Source organism: Pagrus major, chromosome 22 (genome assembly GCF_040436345.1).
Source record: "Pagrus major chromosome 22, Pma_NU_1.0".
Lineage (NCBI taxonomy): Eukaryota > Metazoa > Chordata > Actinopteri > Spariformes > Sparidae > Pagrus > Pagrus major.
The window spans coordinates 20,179,911-20,198,169 of record NC_133236.1 but is presented as its reverse complement, the minus strand read 5'-3'; the positions used below and the strand labels follow the sequence as shown (position 1 = coordinate 20,198,169).

Below are 18,259 nucleotides of genomic sequence, written 5' to 3'. Positions count from 1 at the left end.
GGATAAAAAAAGACGTCATTTCTGCTGAGTGCCTGAACATGATAGTGGGAACAAATTCGGCCACAAATAAAATGAGTGAGTCAGCAGACTTGAACCTTAGCGGGAGGACAAGAGGAGAAGGTGAGGGTGGATAAAGGGCGGCACGAACCGTGGTGAAGATTTCATCCGGCTGATAAAAGGTCACGGTGATCAGAGTGAGGAGGACGGTCTGACCTGTGTCCACAACAGATCAGATAAACAAGTCGCATATGAAGCTTTTCTGCAGTTTGTTATTCAAACTACATAAAAAAGTCGCATCACGACACAGACAGGATGAAAATATAATCACAACGTGAAGACGGAGGGCATAAATGATAAGAATAATCAATCATTAGATGCTCAGTTATATTTATTATTGATGAGATGATACATTTCACATTCTTAAGCATCAGTTGGAGTTAAGTAAAGTCTTCCATTATTCATTTATCAGTGCTGTGTCATCATTCCCTTATCAAGTATCATGTTATAGGCCTTCTTCTGGATTAAAAACACACAATTCCTAACAGATTAAAAGCTACATATATGATGATAAATATGATTTAATGTATAAAAGGAGTTTTCAAAAGGCATGGTTATGTTAGCTTTTAAGCGTCACTCTTTGCAGCACACAGCAAGCATCAAAAATGTTGGTAGATCTGAGCTTGAAGCACACAGGCACACTTATTCATTCATCATACTTGGTCGATGCAGGTATGACTGGTCCAGATTTACTATGACTCAGTCCGTCATCATAAGGGGTGCGATGACGGTGACAGTAAGTCAGGTCTGAGATCAGATAAAGTGAGATTTACCAACATTTTGTCAGAGAGTCAGCTTCACAGCCAACCGCTGACTGACAGGAGAAAAAAACCTGCAGTCAGACTCTGCAGGTGACCGACAAAGTGAAAGAATGGGCTCACATTTTCTCAGGTTTATCTTAAAACTACACTAGGATGCCCATTTGTACATTGAAAACATTACTGGTCCCCTCCTGTCCATACCGGCTGCTTAGTGATCCCTTCCAGAGGTGATTCCAGACAAATCCCACAGTCCTCCTACTGAATTATTGAGTAAAAATATTTTGATTTTAGGTCAATTTCATATTTACAAGTAGATTTTTCAACCTATTCTATTATCTAACCTATTATCCTAAGTTTTGTGGCACTTAAAAATGGCTTGAAAATCTTTTTTCAATCTTAGAAAAGGCAAAAAAAGAAGCGCCTTGATTTTTATTTATATTATCAGTGTTTTGCTGTCGTTTGTTTTTATCTTCTTTAGGCCAGTATGGATAGTTGCAGTGACAGATAATGCTTTAGCCCGATTTCAACCTCTGGGATCAATTAACTATTTCTGATTCCGATTTTAATGTGCATACTGCTTTAAGACAGACCTGAAAACATGTGGATCCATCCTTTATTTCTTCATCCTGCACACTGTCATTTTATATTAAGGTTTAGGTGAAAACAAGAAGAATGATCACATTATCAACATTTTAAGTCTTTGTTTCTTCCTTTAAGCATCACTGAATGACTGGCAATTAGCAATGTGCGCAAATAACAGGTGAAAATAAATCACTCATTGAAAACATGACGAGGCACTTGTGGTTTTTGTCGTAACAGGATGCACCAAATGAGAGAACTGTTTCCTGACTACTTGGCTCCACCTGCTGGAAATATTCCCCCGCTCCCTCTTTTTTATTTGACCTCCTGGAGCTCTTGTAATCTCTTTTTTGATCCCTTTATCAAGACTTTCAGTGAGTCTATAATTCAGTAACCAAAGCAAATAAAGCAAAACAGACAAATGTCAGTCGTTAGTGTGACCTTAAAACTTCCATTTTATCCATCATAGTTTGATAATAGCATTGATTATTTTCCCTTTGGACGATGCTTAGTGTTGTTGAATGGTCTAAAATTCATAAAGTGTTATCAAAAGATCATGTAAACTTTTTATGAGTGGCTATTTGACAGTTATAACGGGCAGAGTGTTGCTTGACCTTTATCTTCCTACTCCGGCTCCTTCTTGAGGACCCAGACTTCGTTCCTGCGGTTGGTCAGTTTGAAGGGACTGTCGTACCCGGCTGTGTAGTACGGCTTGTCGACGTACTGGACCCCGTCTCTCTGCAGGCTTTCCAGGAGTTTCAGGAGCTCTTCACGCTTCATTTTCTCATTGGAGAAACCGCCGTATGTCCTGGAAAATAAAGAAAAAGAGCAGATTAGGTTCTTTTGTTCTGGTATCTGCAGTCAGTTGGAACCATTTAGTAAAAAAAAAAAGGGAGAAAAGTGTAAATACAAAAGACTTATTGGTTTAATTTTACACAATATCACATATCAGTTAGACTTATGATAAGTTTGTGCCGAGGTCGTTCTCCACCTGACGTAAGCTGTGAACTCTTTCCTGTGCTCCACAAACACATCCGGGTCGTTCGGCTCCGGAGGATTCTCCTGATGCTCCTCTGGGACGTAGAAGGACATAGTGAACTGAGATTCACATGCGGGGCCGGCGCCAGGGTCCACGCGGCAACTCACAGGGGCCGTCATCTCCACTTTGACCTCTGAGAACAAAGAGATACCTTTTTTTTTTTTTTTTTTTTTACAAACAAACAAAAATCTGACAGACATAAAAAGTAAAAAGGAAGACATAAATGTAATAAGAAATCTAATGCTGCTGGTGATGTTAGTCTGACATGTAATCAGCTTTTGTAAGACGCACAGATATTGAATTTCCTAAACAAACCCTCAGCTGCCAGCTGGTGAATCAGAACTTGAGCACATGATGATACCTGAACAGATGGTGGACATATAACAACAACGTGTGGCAGATGTAAAGGATTAAACACCATGTTTATAGATCACACGCTCCTCCTAACACTGCAGACTTCAACGGCACAAACAATATATAATCTCATAAATAATGCGGGTGTAAACTGCTGAGTAAGACAAAAGCAGTGTCCCCGCTACAAACTGCTGAGCAAGAACTAAAGTGCACTTTCGCATCGACTCTTGCATTTATTCATCGACTCCTTTGTATTCACACCGATTCAGTCTGCAGCATTTCGACATGATTAACTCGGCTGATTGTCTTTAATAAAGTTTCATTCTATTTGGTTACATTTATGTCTTAACATCAAGTTTGTTAACAAATACAACAAAGTAAAAGACTCAAAAACCCTTCAACACTGACAAAGTCTCCACAAAATAAAGAATGTTACAGAACTGGTGACACTCACTGTTGCGATTGTTGCCTTGAATGTAGTTGAAGAGCCTGCGGAAGCCGGCGTTCATGGCTGTGTCCCACTGGATCCCACTCAGAGTGGTGCTCACCCACTTAGTGGGATGGTAGGTACGAACCTCATAGTCTTCTCCCTGTAAAACATGCACACACATATATATATATATTTATATACATATATAAATGAGTCTAGACCTGTAATGGTTAATTGAATTATTATTCATTGGAGTAACTTTTATTTTATTCTATTTTTATATTTCGCTGAATCAAATCCTAACACGTGCTGCTGCACACTGCTTGTTGCCAAATTGAATTTCTCCTGCGTGGGATCAATAAAGGCACATCTCATCTTATCTTATCTTAGTTGTGAAAAATTGATTACATGATTAAATGAATAATTACATGAAATTAATCACTGACTATTTTGATAATTGACGGATCAGTTTGAGTAATTATTTTTTAAAAAGTCAGAATTTTCTGTTTCCAGCTGCTTAAATGTGAATATTTTCTAGTTTATTTACTCTTATGCAACAGTAAACTTAATATATCTTTGGGTTGTGGAAAAAATAAGACAGCTGAGGACGTCATCTTAGACTTTGGGAAACACTGATCAACATTTTTCACCATTTTCTGACATTTTGTAGAGCAAACAACTAATCACTTAATCAAGAAAGAAATCAACAGATCAACCAACAATGAAAACAACCATTAGTTGCAGCCTTACATTCATCAGTTGATTGTTGTTTTTAATGATCAATGAATCATTGAATCAGTCAGAAACAATTATTTGTTTATAGCACCGTATAACACCATACTTTGGTCAAGGTATCAAATGTATTTCTACTTTCAACCCTCGAGCATAACAGAATCTATGTTTTGGTGCAACACCCATCACAATATCTCAAGGTGACATCAGCAAACTTCTTCTTTATGCTAAATTTCAAGTAAAATAATATAAAGAAAAGCAAAAAATTCTCACAGTGGACAAGTTGGATACAGCAAAGGTTTGGCACTTTAACTGGATAAATGGTTAAATGATTTGTTGATTAATACACCCATTAAATAATCCTTTCAAAACCTCCTAGTGTTGTTCCTTGCGTCCATTTATTATCGAATGAAAATGAGACAAGTAGCAAATCCTCACAACTGAGAAGGTGGAATTCGTGAAAGTTTGGCATTTATGCTTAAAAATGTCTGATTTTCTTAATTCTACTAGAAATGTCAGCACCAACTCAGTTAACACACATTTCTAGTCACATGGCAGACCAACCAACACCAGGCCAAAGGTTTACTGTCCTTTTACACAAGGTGATCTGGGAAACATTTACCTGTTTCTCCTCTGCTGTGAATTTGGGGTTCTGTAGTCCAGTTGAGAACAGAGCTTGTCCCACAGCTTTCAGCATGACTGGTGTGAAGATGGTCGACAAATGTCTCTTTAAAGTCAAATATCGACAAATTCAGAAGTTAAAAAAAAACCACTGCAGTACATCACATGTAAAGTGAGACAACATCACAATTCATGCTGCTTTACAACCTGTCACATAAGTCACATGAGACTAGTTATGATCTTATCTTGTGAAACATCTCTGAAAATACACAATTCATAGATAAATGGCGAAGTAACACTTCACCCCCCGACTCAACACTTCTGTTAAAACTTATTGTGAGTTGTACATTACTGAATTAAAGCAGAAAGGGAGACATAATCACCTGTATATTGACGCGTTTGGTCTCTGCTGCCGAGAGGCGGAGTGCGTTTGTTATCATAACATCACTTCCGGACTGTTACAAAACCTGAAATCTGATTGGCTTAGCGAGTGTACTTTCAAAATAAGAGTCCCGATTTTGTAACGTCGGCAGCACCGAGTAAATACAAAGGTGGAGATGTTCAACTTTGGTCTACATTTAAAACATGTTTGTGTGTCTGGGCTTGTTTAATGAGGATTGTGGGCTTTATGATAGCAGTTAAATGTTCAAATGACGCCACAAACACAAAAAAAATGTTGAATGAGGGGTTAGTTTTTGGGAAAATTAATGAAAATAAAATATTGAGTGTCTCATGGCTGCTTTAGTTAAAACAAGGGTGCACAAACCTTTGCCTTTGGAGGGCACAAAGTGAACTTAGTGGTGGGCTACGGGAAAAAACAAGCCACTATTCCAATATTGTTTAGTTAAAATGCAAAATGGTACTAGGATCCCAAATTATGAAGAATAATTCATATGTAGGGGTCCTATGTGGTTACAAAAAATAAAATAAACATTTTTTTATGATGTTTCTTTTGCAAGAAGCATCTGAACCATGTAGTGGGCCAGCTTTGGACAGCCCTGGATCAATGCTTAAGGCAGAAAGTTAGTTTCCCAAAGCATTTTACAACTGCAGTTGTTTGGTCTTCATTTAAATATGAATGCATTTATTTGCAATAGTAGTTTCTATAGTTAAAAATACAGGTTTGCCCTTTAGTTTTAATACAAATTAGGTTCATCAAAGCAAAGCAAGAGCCCCCTACCTCCAGTGGCCCCACAAGCCCACAAGTTCAGTCTGTGTGAGTTGTTTTTTTGGTAACCAAATACATTAAATTTCAACTATTTCAGAGTCCTACATTATTAGGTAATTTTTTGGCACTCTGTCAGAGTAATTTATCATTTTAGATGATATTGTGTTCACATGTTGCATTTTTCATAAATGTTATTTCACAACCTTCCTGATATACAGAGAACCAGGGCCAGCTAGCATTCCAGTATGGGATTGCTGGTTGATTCTGGCACTCTATGTAAATTATAATGAAGTTGCCATCGATAGTGTTCAGTGCACAGTGTGCTTGATGAGTCAACCAAGGCCTCCAAACACCTTCATAGAGCCAAAATTATCATCACAGGCAAAATCAAATTTCACCAGGCAGTTGAAAGTTGTTTCTCGGAAGAGCATCTTCCATTTTATTTTCTACATTATTATTTACATCAAAGGGATCGGTAGCGAACTTTACAAGAAAACAAACAAACAAAAAAAACTAACTAAATTGCAATATTTATTAAACACACAGTCCAGGCGATATGAGGCACAGTCACAAAGAGGTGTCAGAGTAGAAACAAACGTAAAACCTAAGAGGACACCATTCAAAATTTAACTCACACACACACACAAACACACATGCGTGGCAATAGGACAGGTATGTAAAAGAGTAAAAGCTGCTACATCTGTTAACTGTTATGAATGTCGAAACAAGGCTGAGGAATAGTTTGATTAACATGTTTGTTGTATTTAGGCTTCAGCAGGTGTGACAACAAGCAGCCTGTTGGCGCGAGAGCCTGAGCAAACAGATCCTGGTCTCCATGGAGACGAAGAGAAGAGCAGTTGTAGAGCGAGGCAAGCGAGACCGTGTTTACAGATATGGATGCATAGATTAACATTTGTAACTCTATCTGGGATGCATCTCTCTTGTGATGTACGCACACACACACACACACACACACACACACACTCACAAGCATTTGATGGACGAGGGACTGTGAAAATCTCATCTACAGGGACATGCAATCGAACGTAGAGACAGCAGCAGCTTCGTGTCTCCATAATGTCCTATGAGGCGGATTTTATTCGATACAATTCTTAGAGCCAAGGGCAGTGAAAAAAAGGCAGAAAGACAGAGTGGTTTGTCAAAAAGTCCATATGTCACCGCTAGAAACAGCAGCAAACAATTCATCATCTGAGCCCCAGAAGTCAAGCTACAACCTGGCAATAATTCTCAAAGAAATGGTCATAAAGAAGTTTAATAATTGATATTTAAATGTACAATAAAAAAGGGATTAAAAAACTTAAATTTGTATAGTATATTTAATATACACGCTAGCTTTAATCTATGTCTTGGTATTTTATTTATTTGGTCTTTCATATTCCCTTTTTTATTGTCTACATAAATATCAATTAAAGCTTTATTTGAAAACCATTTCTCAGGCTCTACATCCTCCATAAGTTAGTGCATTCTGTGACTAGGTCGTAGCTGGCGAAGCTCCGGGGCTGTGAGTGTTTCAGGGCTGGTAATACTGGTGCACGAAGGACAAAACTTCATCTTTGGACAGTTTCTCAGGGTCCATCCTGGTCTGAGAATCGTGGACGATCACTCCGTCCACCCAGGCCCAGAAGAGGCGCTCCGAGTGGCAAACACTGAGGACGAAGACAAAGAAAGGATGCTGTTCATTTATCAGATCATCCACTATAAAACTGATTCATTTTATTGATTTAATCAGAAAAAAATTAACTCAATATGGGTAGAGAAGACGGTACATACTGGAAGGGGGCAGCAGCGTTGGGTGGCATTTCATAGGTGGACTCCTTGGTTGTCTTATTATAGAAGAACTTCATCTTGGAGTTTTTACTGTAAGCCATCGTCCAGGGCTCTGAGGGAAGGAAAACGGAGGAGAAATATTTATTAGAAATGTAAAGCTGTATTTTGTCCCCAGGATTGTTGAGGCTTTGATGTAAAGTTGACACAAATAAAAGTTCCATTTCTTGACACTGAGATGCAGCACCAACCAGGGTTGCCAAGTCTTCTGTTTCTCCTGTCTAATAAAGGGAAAATGCATAGCATGTCATGTTTTTTAATCAAACTATAATCCTGTTCTTCCACCACTTCCCTTCCTTCATACAACACACAATCACAAGTGACATTTCAAGTCAAAGTAGCGTGATTTACTGATTTCATTGTTTAGCTTCTTAGCTAACAGGGACACAGTAGGCACAATATGGGAAAAAAATATAACAAAAAGTAGGCGAAAGAGACTGGATTGAAGGACTGGATTTGGCCTTGAAGTGGTTAGTATAAAGACACTCGCAAATACTATAAGTTTAGTGTAAAATATGTGGGCATCATGCAGATATTCTTCAATAGGCCAGTTTACATGGGTGATAATATACATAATGCATAATCTTTTGGGCTTGTTTTCATAGATCTTCTTGCTTCTTTCTCTCGCAAGACCTGGCAACACTGGCATCAACACTCATACATACCATTGACAGTCTTAATGATGTAAAGGCCCGTGGGAAGGAAGTGTCGATCATCTCTGCCTGTGTAGGACAGACGCGGGACTCCTCCTGAACTCTTTGTCACCTTCATCTCTAGTCTAGAGAAAATAGTAGAAAATCCCCAACATTTAGTAAATGATTATATAAAACTTGGCCTGATATTTTATAGATCATGTTGACGATCGGTCAGATCATACCTGACAAAGATTTTCTCCATTTCCTCTAGCCTGTAAACCTCCTTCACTCTGTTTGGGTAAAGGACACGTTATACTTTAAGACACAAATAATCAAAAATACTTTGTTTTGATTGTTTGTGTCCTCTAATATTCCTATATGTGAGTGTCCACCCATCCAGTGCTTTCTGATTCTTGCAAATAAAATAGAAAGCAGCATTTAAATTCCTCTCGGTTAATACCTGATAGGGTTCATGTCTGGTCTGCTGGGTTTGGCGACTGCCTTCACAAACTTCTCAGCCATCTGGATCCTGGACACGCAACAAGTATTAATCAGTAAACTATAGAAAGTTAATAAAAGTGTAACAATCAATGAAACAGGTGACACTGTCATACCTTTGGTTGAAGTGCTTATCTCTTACATCAGTGCCATTCAGTATAAGTACATCCATTACGTGGACTGCGTTGATTCTACGCTGAGCTTTGCCCTGAGGATGAAATATATTGTATTCATACATGTAAAAGCACAACAATTAACAGCAATACCTCACTTGTTCTAGTGTATTTCTAACAAAATGCAATTGTTTCTTTTTAGGGGAAAGGGATTATAATGACCACAAACTCCTACAGATATACAAAGCAAGTGATCAACAGGAACAGAACAGAACAGAACAGAACACCTGTTATTATTTCAGCATCAACAGAAACAGTGCCAAACTCAAAGAGATTATAACACAGGTTCCCATATTTCATCAGTATAGCACTTCATCTTTCCAGTCCCTCCTCTCACCTCGCCCTTCAGCTCTTGGACGATTTCCACACTCAGAAGTGTATCTCTTGGCAGCTCCAGCTTGAAATTTTCCAGCTTCCTCCAGCGCAAGGGCATCTTCCCATCCCATGTGTATATCTGAGACTTCTGCACAAGCCAAGGGAAAATGGAGAGAGCAGATAAAAGGATGAAAACAGGTTCAATCACAGGCTAAAAAGCTGTAAAGCCTCTCTGGTCAGCAATATCCCTCTAGATGAAAAATAAAAACATTAGGGGGGAACAGATTGGCCTGTGAGCTCTGTGTTTTTATCTTTTCTAGGAGATAGATGAATTTGATGATACTGGTCTGGTTGTCCCATTACAGCGTGTAATATTGCATAGATAGGAGCTGCTATCTGATATCAAATATCGAAAATATATTTGAAAAAGTGAAATTACTCCTGTTGGGTACAAAAAGAAGATTGTTTGAAAAACACATACTATTGCACGGTAAGCAGTTGAAGAACTACATTTTGGTGTTTTGTGTCACCTAAGACTTACCCCAAGTGCCAGAAGAAAGATCTGCTCTCCACCTCCCACAATGCACCTGTGGTCAAGGACGTGGCGCAGCTTCTCAAGTGTGGTGGAGTTGAGAGATGTGAGCTTACACTGGAACGACTCCACATCTGAATTCTGAGGTACAGCAGGTGAACAGAAGGGCAGAAAGATAAAAAAAAAATGGGAGACTATTTAACATTTTAAACCAAACCATTTACAACAGTATTTCAGCCCAACTGAATATATAACAATTGCTTTTAAATCTGATTTCAGACCATCACCTCTGGGAAATACTCATGCTTTCCCAAAGTGCAGAAAGATGCTTAAATTTCTTATTGTACATTCATTATCAACAAGTGGGAAAAAAATTAAATTGCACATTTATCAGCAATGTTTTATTCCCCAGTAGGATGACTTACCTTAACCAGTTCATAGAATTTGGATTTTGGATCTGAGGAAGCAGGAGCAACTCTGGCCTTGTCAGGGACCTGGAAGTGGACACAAAATGTAGTTAGAGGTGGAATGAAATGGACTAAAACTGCATTATTAAGTCTAACTTCAACTGAGTACATGTATCACAGTTTCCCTACTCACCCCCCAAATTTTCAGACACTCCTTCCTAATGTCGGCTTGTCTTGGCTCTGAAAGGGTCCTAGAGAAACAATCACAGTGACACATATTCAGTTGAATTATAAACACCCACACGTGGCTTTACTGCAACAGAGGTAAATGCACAGTCTGTGTAAGGTTACTCACGGGTCTACGACGTAGGCGTGGATCTTGGCCAAGGCCTTGATCTGGACTGCACAGAGGCTGCAGTGAGATTTAATGCATTTTCAGTCAGTCACTGAGTTTGAATGAAAACATTAATGCCTTGGTGAATGCTGTGATTTTCTACCTCTCATTGGAGTTCACCATAAACTGGTAGAAGTCGGTGTCTTCCTTGATGATGCTCAGAGGAACCACTTCTATGACATCCATGTCCGTGTTCCTCAGCTGGTTCAGTTTCAGGTTGATTCTGAACATGTATTCCCTGACGGCGTCCGATCCAGGCTTCAGACCACGACAAACTATGTACCTGCAGATGGTGACGGGTTGGAACAGATTTACAGATGCAATCATTTTCTGCACAGATTCTCTCCTGTCAGTCTAAATCAAAAACTGTATTCAGAGCAGAGAGTCGCTGCACAGTCAACTTTTCCGCCCAAACTCAATTGGTCAATCAATTAAATCAGTACAATTACTGGTGAAGAAATACTTTCCTCCACACAGGAAGTGACAAAGTTTTGCCAGGCTCGCTGTTCTATGTTTTTTTATTTATTTGTTGTTTGTGAAACTTTTGGCAGGTAAAAAAAATGTCTTAAATTCTCAGGATCATTTTTTGAAGTGTATGTTTTTGTAATTCTGATTTTGACCACAAGAGGCTGAAGCGTACCACTACCTCATGTCCTAAATCGGATACCAGTCATGTCTCCATGCACTCTGATCACAAGATATGACATCAATGTTACATAGTGTGCTGAACCACAATATAAATATACCTTGTATTTACAAATTAAAAAAGCTTCAAAAATCAAAAATGGATCACCTGAATTGTTCTCACTTGCCTCTCAAGGCTTCTCCAGTAGACATTTGTCCAGGATTTGTTTTGTTTATTTTTTCTGTCTCCACACCCCAACCCCACAACATGAGATCCAAAGATTTGTTGAAGACAGAGAGTCCGATATACCATTCATCAAAATATGCTATTCATCAAAAGCTTTTAAAGCTATTTGGTACCCTGCTGAATTAATTTACAGCTTCTGCCCCACTAGCTACTATAAATGTGGGTATTGTCATCTTGCTGCCAGTTGGAATAGCCAATTAACAAAACTATATTTACTTAAGCATTAATATTCACTTGAAGTATAGTAATAACAAACTTGCACTGCACAAGTAATGACACAGATCTCCATGCACATGGGGTACGCTCACACACACAAACACAAAGCCCCACCTCTCAGAGTTGGCGGGCCTGCTGGTGACAGGTTTGAAGAGACAGATCCTCTCGAAGCAGAGGTAGAGCAGGTAGATCAAACCCACACTGAAGGGAGTGAAGAGGTCAAAAGTCTTACAGACAAAGTGACCACCTGGAGACGACAAAAAGTACCACTGTGATGTAGCCTGAACAGTGATACAAACACAGATGCAATACAACATGAATATGATAAAGGAATATCGAGGCTGATTGGAGCCAAAAAGTGACAGTTGGTGCCTGATTCATCTCACAACACAAGAGAGAAAGAAAGTACTCAACTGCTACATATAATGTAAACATACCTGTCCTGAGTGTAGAGAGGGCTGTGAGGAACTGACAGAGCATCAGCTGTTTGCTCAGGATCTCCTGAAGGTTTTCCTGGCCTTCCACAGAGAAACCCTACCAGAGATCAGAGTCATCAAACCTCCATTCACTGCACGAAAAGCTGAACATGTTATTTCAACCCACCAAGAGCAGGAATCTGTGAACTTATCCTCCGTTTGATATGTAAATTATAGATTTTGCATGCTTTGAAGCAGAAGAGTAGCTACAAATATAGTCCGCAGTTGGATGTGTGAAATAGACTCACCCCATCTGCCATGAGGAAGTGCATCCCTCTTTTCTCTGTATTCTCCATGACAAAGTTTCGGAAGGCGGTTATGTTTTCTGGCTTTGTGATGTCGCCGTCCCCATCCACTCCTCCCTCACCTGGGACACACAGAGGTCGAGCTTTCACTGAATCATTCATCATCTGAGACATAACCAGCTCCTGTCCTCCTCCTGAACGTGATGTGCATGCACGTACCATAGTAAGGCTCAAACAGCTCACTCGGTGCAGCATAAAAATCTTCCAGTTTGAAGTCACAGGGTCCTTTCAGCGTCATGCCAAAACCCTTGGCATGCCAACGCCTCTTCCACAGTATGTACTCTGAAAAGCCTCCAGGCCCCGCACAGACGTCGCCGAAGTACAGAAGCTCGCCCTCGCGGTCCTTTGTCAGAGGTTTCTACATAATGAGAGAGGTTTGTCTCGCCATCTGCTCAAATGGGCCTGTGTGTGCTGAGCCAACAAAAGTTCAGTGCAACACATATCAGCAGTTACTATGACCAACTCACCCCTTGTGAATCCTTTGGGTTTGTGAACATATTGTCGAAGCAGTGGTCAATGTTGGCCATTTTCATAGCTGCTCTAAAGACAGGAAGAAAGTAAAACAACTTGTCATCTTATTTAAAAGCTTGGCACACCACAGAGCACACAGTAAGCAACTATTTATAAATTAACTAACTAACTAACTCCTTAAAACAATGTTATTAGAATATACAATATCCATTATATTATTGGTATCAGCCATGAAAAACAGGTGATTATCAGTTATAAATATCAGCTGAAAAAAGTCATATCGTGAATCCCTGATGATATCATATAAATGTATATTAACACACACGTACACAGTCATGTTTTACATATGCTCGTTTTCAATATGTCAACAGTAGCTCAGTGAAATAAAACCTCAAAAAAGCAAAAGACTGAAAAAACAATATCCACATGGATCATTTGTAAAGACTGACCTGTTGAGGAAGATTCCTCCTCTGATCATCTCGTAAGGGTTAGAGCGTGTCCGTGATCTCCTCATCTCCTCGCCCTCCAGGTTATCAAAAACGGTCTGAACATCAAACAGACAGAGTAGTTACACAACCCAGAGCTATTACAGTATTATCAACTGTAGAGGGCAATTCACAGAGCTTTACACACAAACATGGCCATTAAAATCCTCATTAAACAATACAGTATAGGTAAAGGGTCATAATTATCCAAAGAAAGGAAACATAGGAAGACACCTACATATTTATAAACAAAATAAAAGGGCAATAAAATGAAACAGAGGTTACAACTCACCTTGCACCTTAGCAGAGTGTGCAGGAGGTCTTCAGTGCAAAACTCTGTCTCATCCTCGATCTTAAGTTTTCTCTGTAAGCAGTCAAAAACAAGACTTTGAAAACACAATGTATATTTATGAGGCACAAGAGTATGCATTAGAGATCATTGTGTATGATATATCTATAAACAAGTGAGTGTCTGAAGTGTTTGTATTTACCCGTCCCAGAATCATCCAGTCCCTCAGCTCATCTGAATCTGGGTTCTCTGTGGTGCATTCTGGGAACCAGTCTACCTTCTCTATGGCACTGGGCTAGACGGACAAACAGAAAAAGAGACAAACAAATGGAGAAAACAATGAAAGTAGGAAACTACAGATCATGTCAACGGGTCATCATGATGTATACAGAAGAAAATGGTTCTCAGGAGTAATGGAGTACACTCAGTGTACCTCTGGTTCATCGCGCCAGTCGACATTGAGCTCCCCTTGAAAGCCCTGCAGCGTGAGACCGAGACCCCTTCTCCCTCGCTGAGTGGAGGCCTCCACAATCTCTTTGCGTCCCTGCCCAAACTTACCCAGACCTTCACCCTCCCGGAAGCCCATCTTGGCCTAAAGGTGTACGAGAGAATAATGAAGTTGGGAAAAGACAGTGGAAAACTTGTTGCTTCTGAATACTTTTCAAAATAAAACAAACTGTGAAACAACTGTTAAATGTCTACTGTTACTGTGGGTTTCAATACATTACCATGAGTTTCTGTGACACACTGTTGTACATAAAGAAACTTGAGGCGGTCTGTGTGCCATCTTGGTCATCAAAAGATGATCTGGAGGACATGGAGAATCCCGGTCTGTGATCCTCCTGGTCACTGAGGGACTCATTTTGGCTCGAGTCTAGACAGGACAAAACCACAGAGACACAGGTACAAACCATTCACGTAGAAACAGGAGCAGACAAAGTCACCAAAGTGAACAAACAAATGACAGCTAAAACCATATTAACTACTTGACCTAACAGCCTAACATCTGTTAGACCAACAACCAACTGGAAAGTGGCTTTCAATATTATCTTTGGCAATTAATAAAGCTTATTTTTTGTCTAAAACAGAGCAGACATTGTTTGAAGGGGGGGAAATTAATATATCTACCTTGTCTGGATAATTGTGACTCTTCATCTGAGCTACTCTCTTCATGAAGCCTCTTTGCCGCCTGCGGTGGTGCAGACGACGCTTCGATTCTTCTCTTCATCGTGGCTGAAACACAGCAGGACAAGGGGAGAGAGGACAAAAAGAAAAACATGCTCAGTCTGATGGATGAGGTGCAACAGCACACAGGGGATTTAGGAGAAAACCAAGAACTGTGACAGGAATACCCAACCTTGCGTTAAGATAATTTGAAAAAAAAATTGAACTGGAACAGAGCCACAGAATCTACCTTGATGTACAAAAAATAAACAATAAAGGCAGACTGAACCACAACAGCAAGTTTGACAATGATGTGTGTATGAGAGGCAGCCAAAAGCATTTTGACATAATTGACATATAGTATATACTGACTGACTGTAAATCAAAATTATCTACTACGCACTACGTGTATGCATACAGTGCTGCTTATTTCTTCAGAAAAATACAAACATCTGCTAAGATGACAAATGAAAGTCATTTATTTTCCTCATTTTATCACTGTATTCATCCATTTACACTACGGCTGCACAATAAATCATTTCAACAGTCGCATCACAGGACATGCAATGTCACGTAAGGCAAGTTAACTCGGCTCTTTAACAATTTAGATGTGTTTTTGCGGCATTCAAGCTGAAAGTTAAGATTGAAGCACATGATATAAATTGATAATATTACCACTCAATAGATTTCCTGCCACCTTTGTGATATCACGTGCATGGCCTCTATTCAAGTTATCTGGTAACAATTCCTGTATGTTTTCATATCGAAATACATATCACAGAAAACCAAAACACTGCCATGTCAGTTTTTTCCAGTATCGTGCAGCCCTACTTTTAAACTGTTACATTTTGATTGGCATTAGGTTATACTTTTACAAAATAAATAATTATTGCATCATTTTAAGAACCATTTAGCATGAGAATAATCACCAGTTGCAGCTTTCATGGCTGCAAGGATAGAAATGCAATGTCCTGAGTTACATACTTCCTTACATATGAGTGCTCAACATATAAACGTGTATGAAGAGAGGGAAAAACTGATAAGAAGTCCTTTCAATAGCGACCCACATAACAGTGGGTACTTCCAACAATATTCTGAGCAGATAAAGTGTACACTTTGTTTTTTGCTCTGGTATAATTTTTGATATTTCCAGGTAAACACAATCGAAAACATGCATGTTGAGGTATGAGGTTGCAGTATTTTACTGTAGTGATACTAGATGCAAGTAGAAGAAGCAAGGCCATTAAGAAGGATATTATATCAAGTCATCTGTACCCCAGCAGTTAGTGTCTTTCATTACACCCAGGAGAGGATTAACCTGTGGCTAGTCCACATCACATATAGCACTAGCAATCGCTTGAACCTCCACGTTGCCAGAAGTTGACAATCATAATGTAACAATCTGAAAATACATTTCCTGCAAATATGAACCGTTACCTCTGCGGTTATGTTGTAGTTAGCAGCAGTCAGCTATCAAACTTTGGCAAAGTCGGCCCATACCACTCTCCAAGATATATGCCTTTGCAGTATATCACAGCTAAAGTAAACTGGTTTGGCTGGTTAGTGTCACTGTGGATGTTTTCGGTGTTTTCTGTGAAACGAAACTGCGCAGCTGTAGCAGCATTAGCTGTTAGCTAGCTAAATTAGCCAGCTAGTTTTTACCAGCTCAGAAGACAAACTTCACTCCTCTGTCGTGAGACTGTAGCGACAAAACGTTAATTCCGCATATGTTTCGAGATCTCCCAGTAAGACTTTTATTTGCATGGAAACTTTTGTAATAAATACTCTGTTTTCGAAGTTTACATTAGCCCGCGTTCTGATTTTAGAGCATTCAGGGGTCCTTCCTTTTCTGACGACACGCAGTAATGATGCGCGTGGCGTAACGGCTGTCTATGCAAGTGCCTGTATGTTTTTATTTGTATTTGTATTTTTTATTTTTTATTTTATTTTTATTTTTAATTGTATGTATTGTATTATTCTAAAATGGTGACCCTGGCTTTGATTACACTTTGTTATGTTGGACCTTGACTGTTATAAAGGCAATAGCTGTATGTTGTTGACAAAATGTTGAAATAAAGACAAGAAAGTGTGTGAAAGAGCAGTAACTTCATTGTTTATCTTGATTATGTGACTCTGTAGTACACAAGTGACTTTGCGCTGAGGACAGAAATTATGCACTTACACAAAGACAACACAAGATATCATCTGCAGCTGACTTCATTTTCTCAGGTTGGGACCCTAGGTACTTCCCTACATGGGTTTTTATCAGTTTTTTTGTTTTTTTAAAAAAAAAAGATGATTGTAAAATAAAATGTGGCTTGTGTATATTTTTTCTACAATGCAGTCCCCCCTAAATTATTAAAACAATAACAACACTACTAAAACCAAATATTAAACCTGGATGACCTGGACATGCACCACTGACACTAAAGTCAAAATGGCTACTTTAACGTTTATGTGGGCGCACACAGTTTGGATTGGTATGACATCAGCTAGAGAATTAGACTTATTTACATAAAACTTTAATTGTATTGTTTTGGCTGTGTGATTAAGTGATTAGATTGTCCTTAAATCAGTCTTGCATGTCCGTTACATTGGGCTAATCTGTTCTTGGCATGTGAGTTAAATGATCCTGAACTGTCTGTCAAAACAATTATGAGGCTGTTACCAATATTCTATTCACCCGTGAACATGTCAGCACAACCTGCCTGGCTCCAGACTGTCTGCACATTGAATGAATATCATTTTTCCCCCACAGGCTACAAATGTATAATGTTTCCAGTGCTCTACAAGGTACAATAGATACTGTATGGTTACTAAGTTTCAAGTAAATCCTCGTCCTTTCGTGATGCAGCTTGAAACGAACATGTCAGTGCGTCGCATGCCTTCATTGATGAGTCTTGGAAATCCTTCTTGGAAAAAGTGTCAATACCTTGTCTTCGTGACAGCAACGAGATAACAAGATGAAGCACTCAAACTCTGCTTCCTGACAGTAACACTTGAACAGAAATATTCTAATCTAGGTTAGAAAGAAGTCTTGACTCATCAGTTACACATTTTTGTTATGCCTTTTTAATTGTAACACAAATTGCGTTGATACAGCACACAGCTTCAGTGCTTCAGAAGTGCTTATAGTTACTTTGCTTAATTGTTTTGAAATGATTTAAGATACCACTTCAAAGATTAATTTAATTTTACGATAAGCTTTTTATTTGACCTGTTTGTCATTTCTTGATGCACCCTTAAGATCAGGTTTCTTTGAAAATGACATGATTATCTCTATAAAAGTCAAAATATAAATGAAAATGATACATTAATAATGAAATTTATGAATGAATAATAAAAATAAAAAAGTATTGGTAATTTGGCTTTAATGTCTCAATAGATGTGAATGTGAGTGTAAATCCAGACAAAGTGGTGGCCCGTATAGGATGTTTCACTG

General features: G+C 39.0%; 2 protein-coding genes across 2 annotated transcripts; both read right to left on the bottom strand.

Moving 5' to 3' along the window:
• Nucleotides 1–370: 370 nt before the first annotated feature.
• Nucleotides 371–5,019, bottom strand: hebp2 (heme binding protein 2). The gene is made up of 5 exons (XM_073492840.1): nucleotides 4,957–5,019; nucleotides 4,575–4,679; nucleotides 3,245–3,380; nucleotides 2,389–2,569; nucleotides 371–2,205 (listed from the first exon to the last, which is right to left on the bottom strand). Exons 1-5 carry the CDS (start codon nucleotides 5,011–5,013, stop codon nucleotides 2,022–2,024), a joined length of 663 nt encoding a protein of 220 aa, XP_073348941.1. The 5' UTR covers nucleotides 5,014–5,019; the 3' UTR covers nucleotides 371–2,021.
• Nucleotides 5,020–6,146: 1,127 nt separating this feature from the next.
• cmtr1 (cap methyltransferase 1) lies at nucleotides 6,147–16,654 on the bottom strand. Its single transcript, XM_073492911.1, has 24 exons — nucleotides 16,255–16,654; nucleotides 14,782–14,886; nucleotides 14,382–14,527; nucleotides 14,087–14,245; nucleotides 13,856–13,948; nucleotides 13,657–13,728; nucleotides 13,329–13,423; nucleotides 12,876–12,948; nucleotides 12,568–12,766; nucleotides 12,352–12,470; nucleotides 12,065–12,161; nucleotides 11,742–11,874; nucleotides 10,644–10,823; nucleotides 10,502–10,558; nucleotides 10,340–10,397; nucleotides 10,165–10,233; nucleotides 9,749–9,880; nucleotides 9,230–9,355; nucleotides 8,836–8,927; nucleotides 8,682–8,750; nucleotides 8,464–8,511; nucleotides 8,252–8,364; nucleotides 7,533–7,641; nucleotides 6,147–7,408 (listed from the first exon to the last, which is right to left on the bottom strand). Exons 2-24 carry the CDS (start codon nucleotides 14,879–14,881, stop codon nucleotides 7,273–7,275), a joined length of 2,475 nt encoding a protein of 824 aa, XP_073349012.1. The 5' UTR covers nucleotides 14,882–14,886; nucleotides 16,255–16,654; the 3' UTR covers nucleotides 6,147–7,272.
• Between the last annotated feature and the right edge of the window lie 1,605 nt (nucleotides 16,655–18,259).

Bases quoted from the DNA above. Each gene is read 5' to 3' on its own strand.
- hebp2 (XM_073492840.1), bottom strand. From the start codon at position 5,013: ATGATAACAAACGCACTCCGCCTCTCGGCAGCAGAGACCAAACGCGTC. The intron at 4,680-4,956 runs GTGATTATGTCT...TTGACTTTAAAG, and splicing joins CCAAACGCGTCAATATACAG to AGACATTTGTCGACCATCTT. The intron at 2,570-3,244 runs GTGAGTGTCACC...CTTTGTTCTCAG, and splicing joins TCAAGGCAACAATCGCAACA to AGGTCAAAGTGGAGATGACG.
- cmtr1 (XM_073492911.1), bottom strand. From the start codon at position 14,881: ATGAAGAGAAGAATCGAAGCGTCGTCTGCACCACCGCAGGCGGCAAAG. The intron at 13,949-14,086 runs GTACACTGAGTG...TTGTCCGTCTAG, and splicing joins ACTGGCGCGATGAACCAGAG to CCCAGTGCCATAGAGAAGGT. The intron at 12,767-12,875 runs GTGAGTTGGTCA...CTCATTATGTAG, and splicing joins ACCCAAAGGATTCACAAGGG to AAACCTCTGACAAAGGACCG.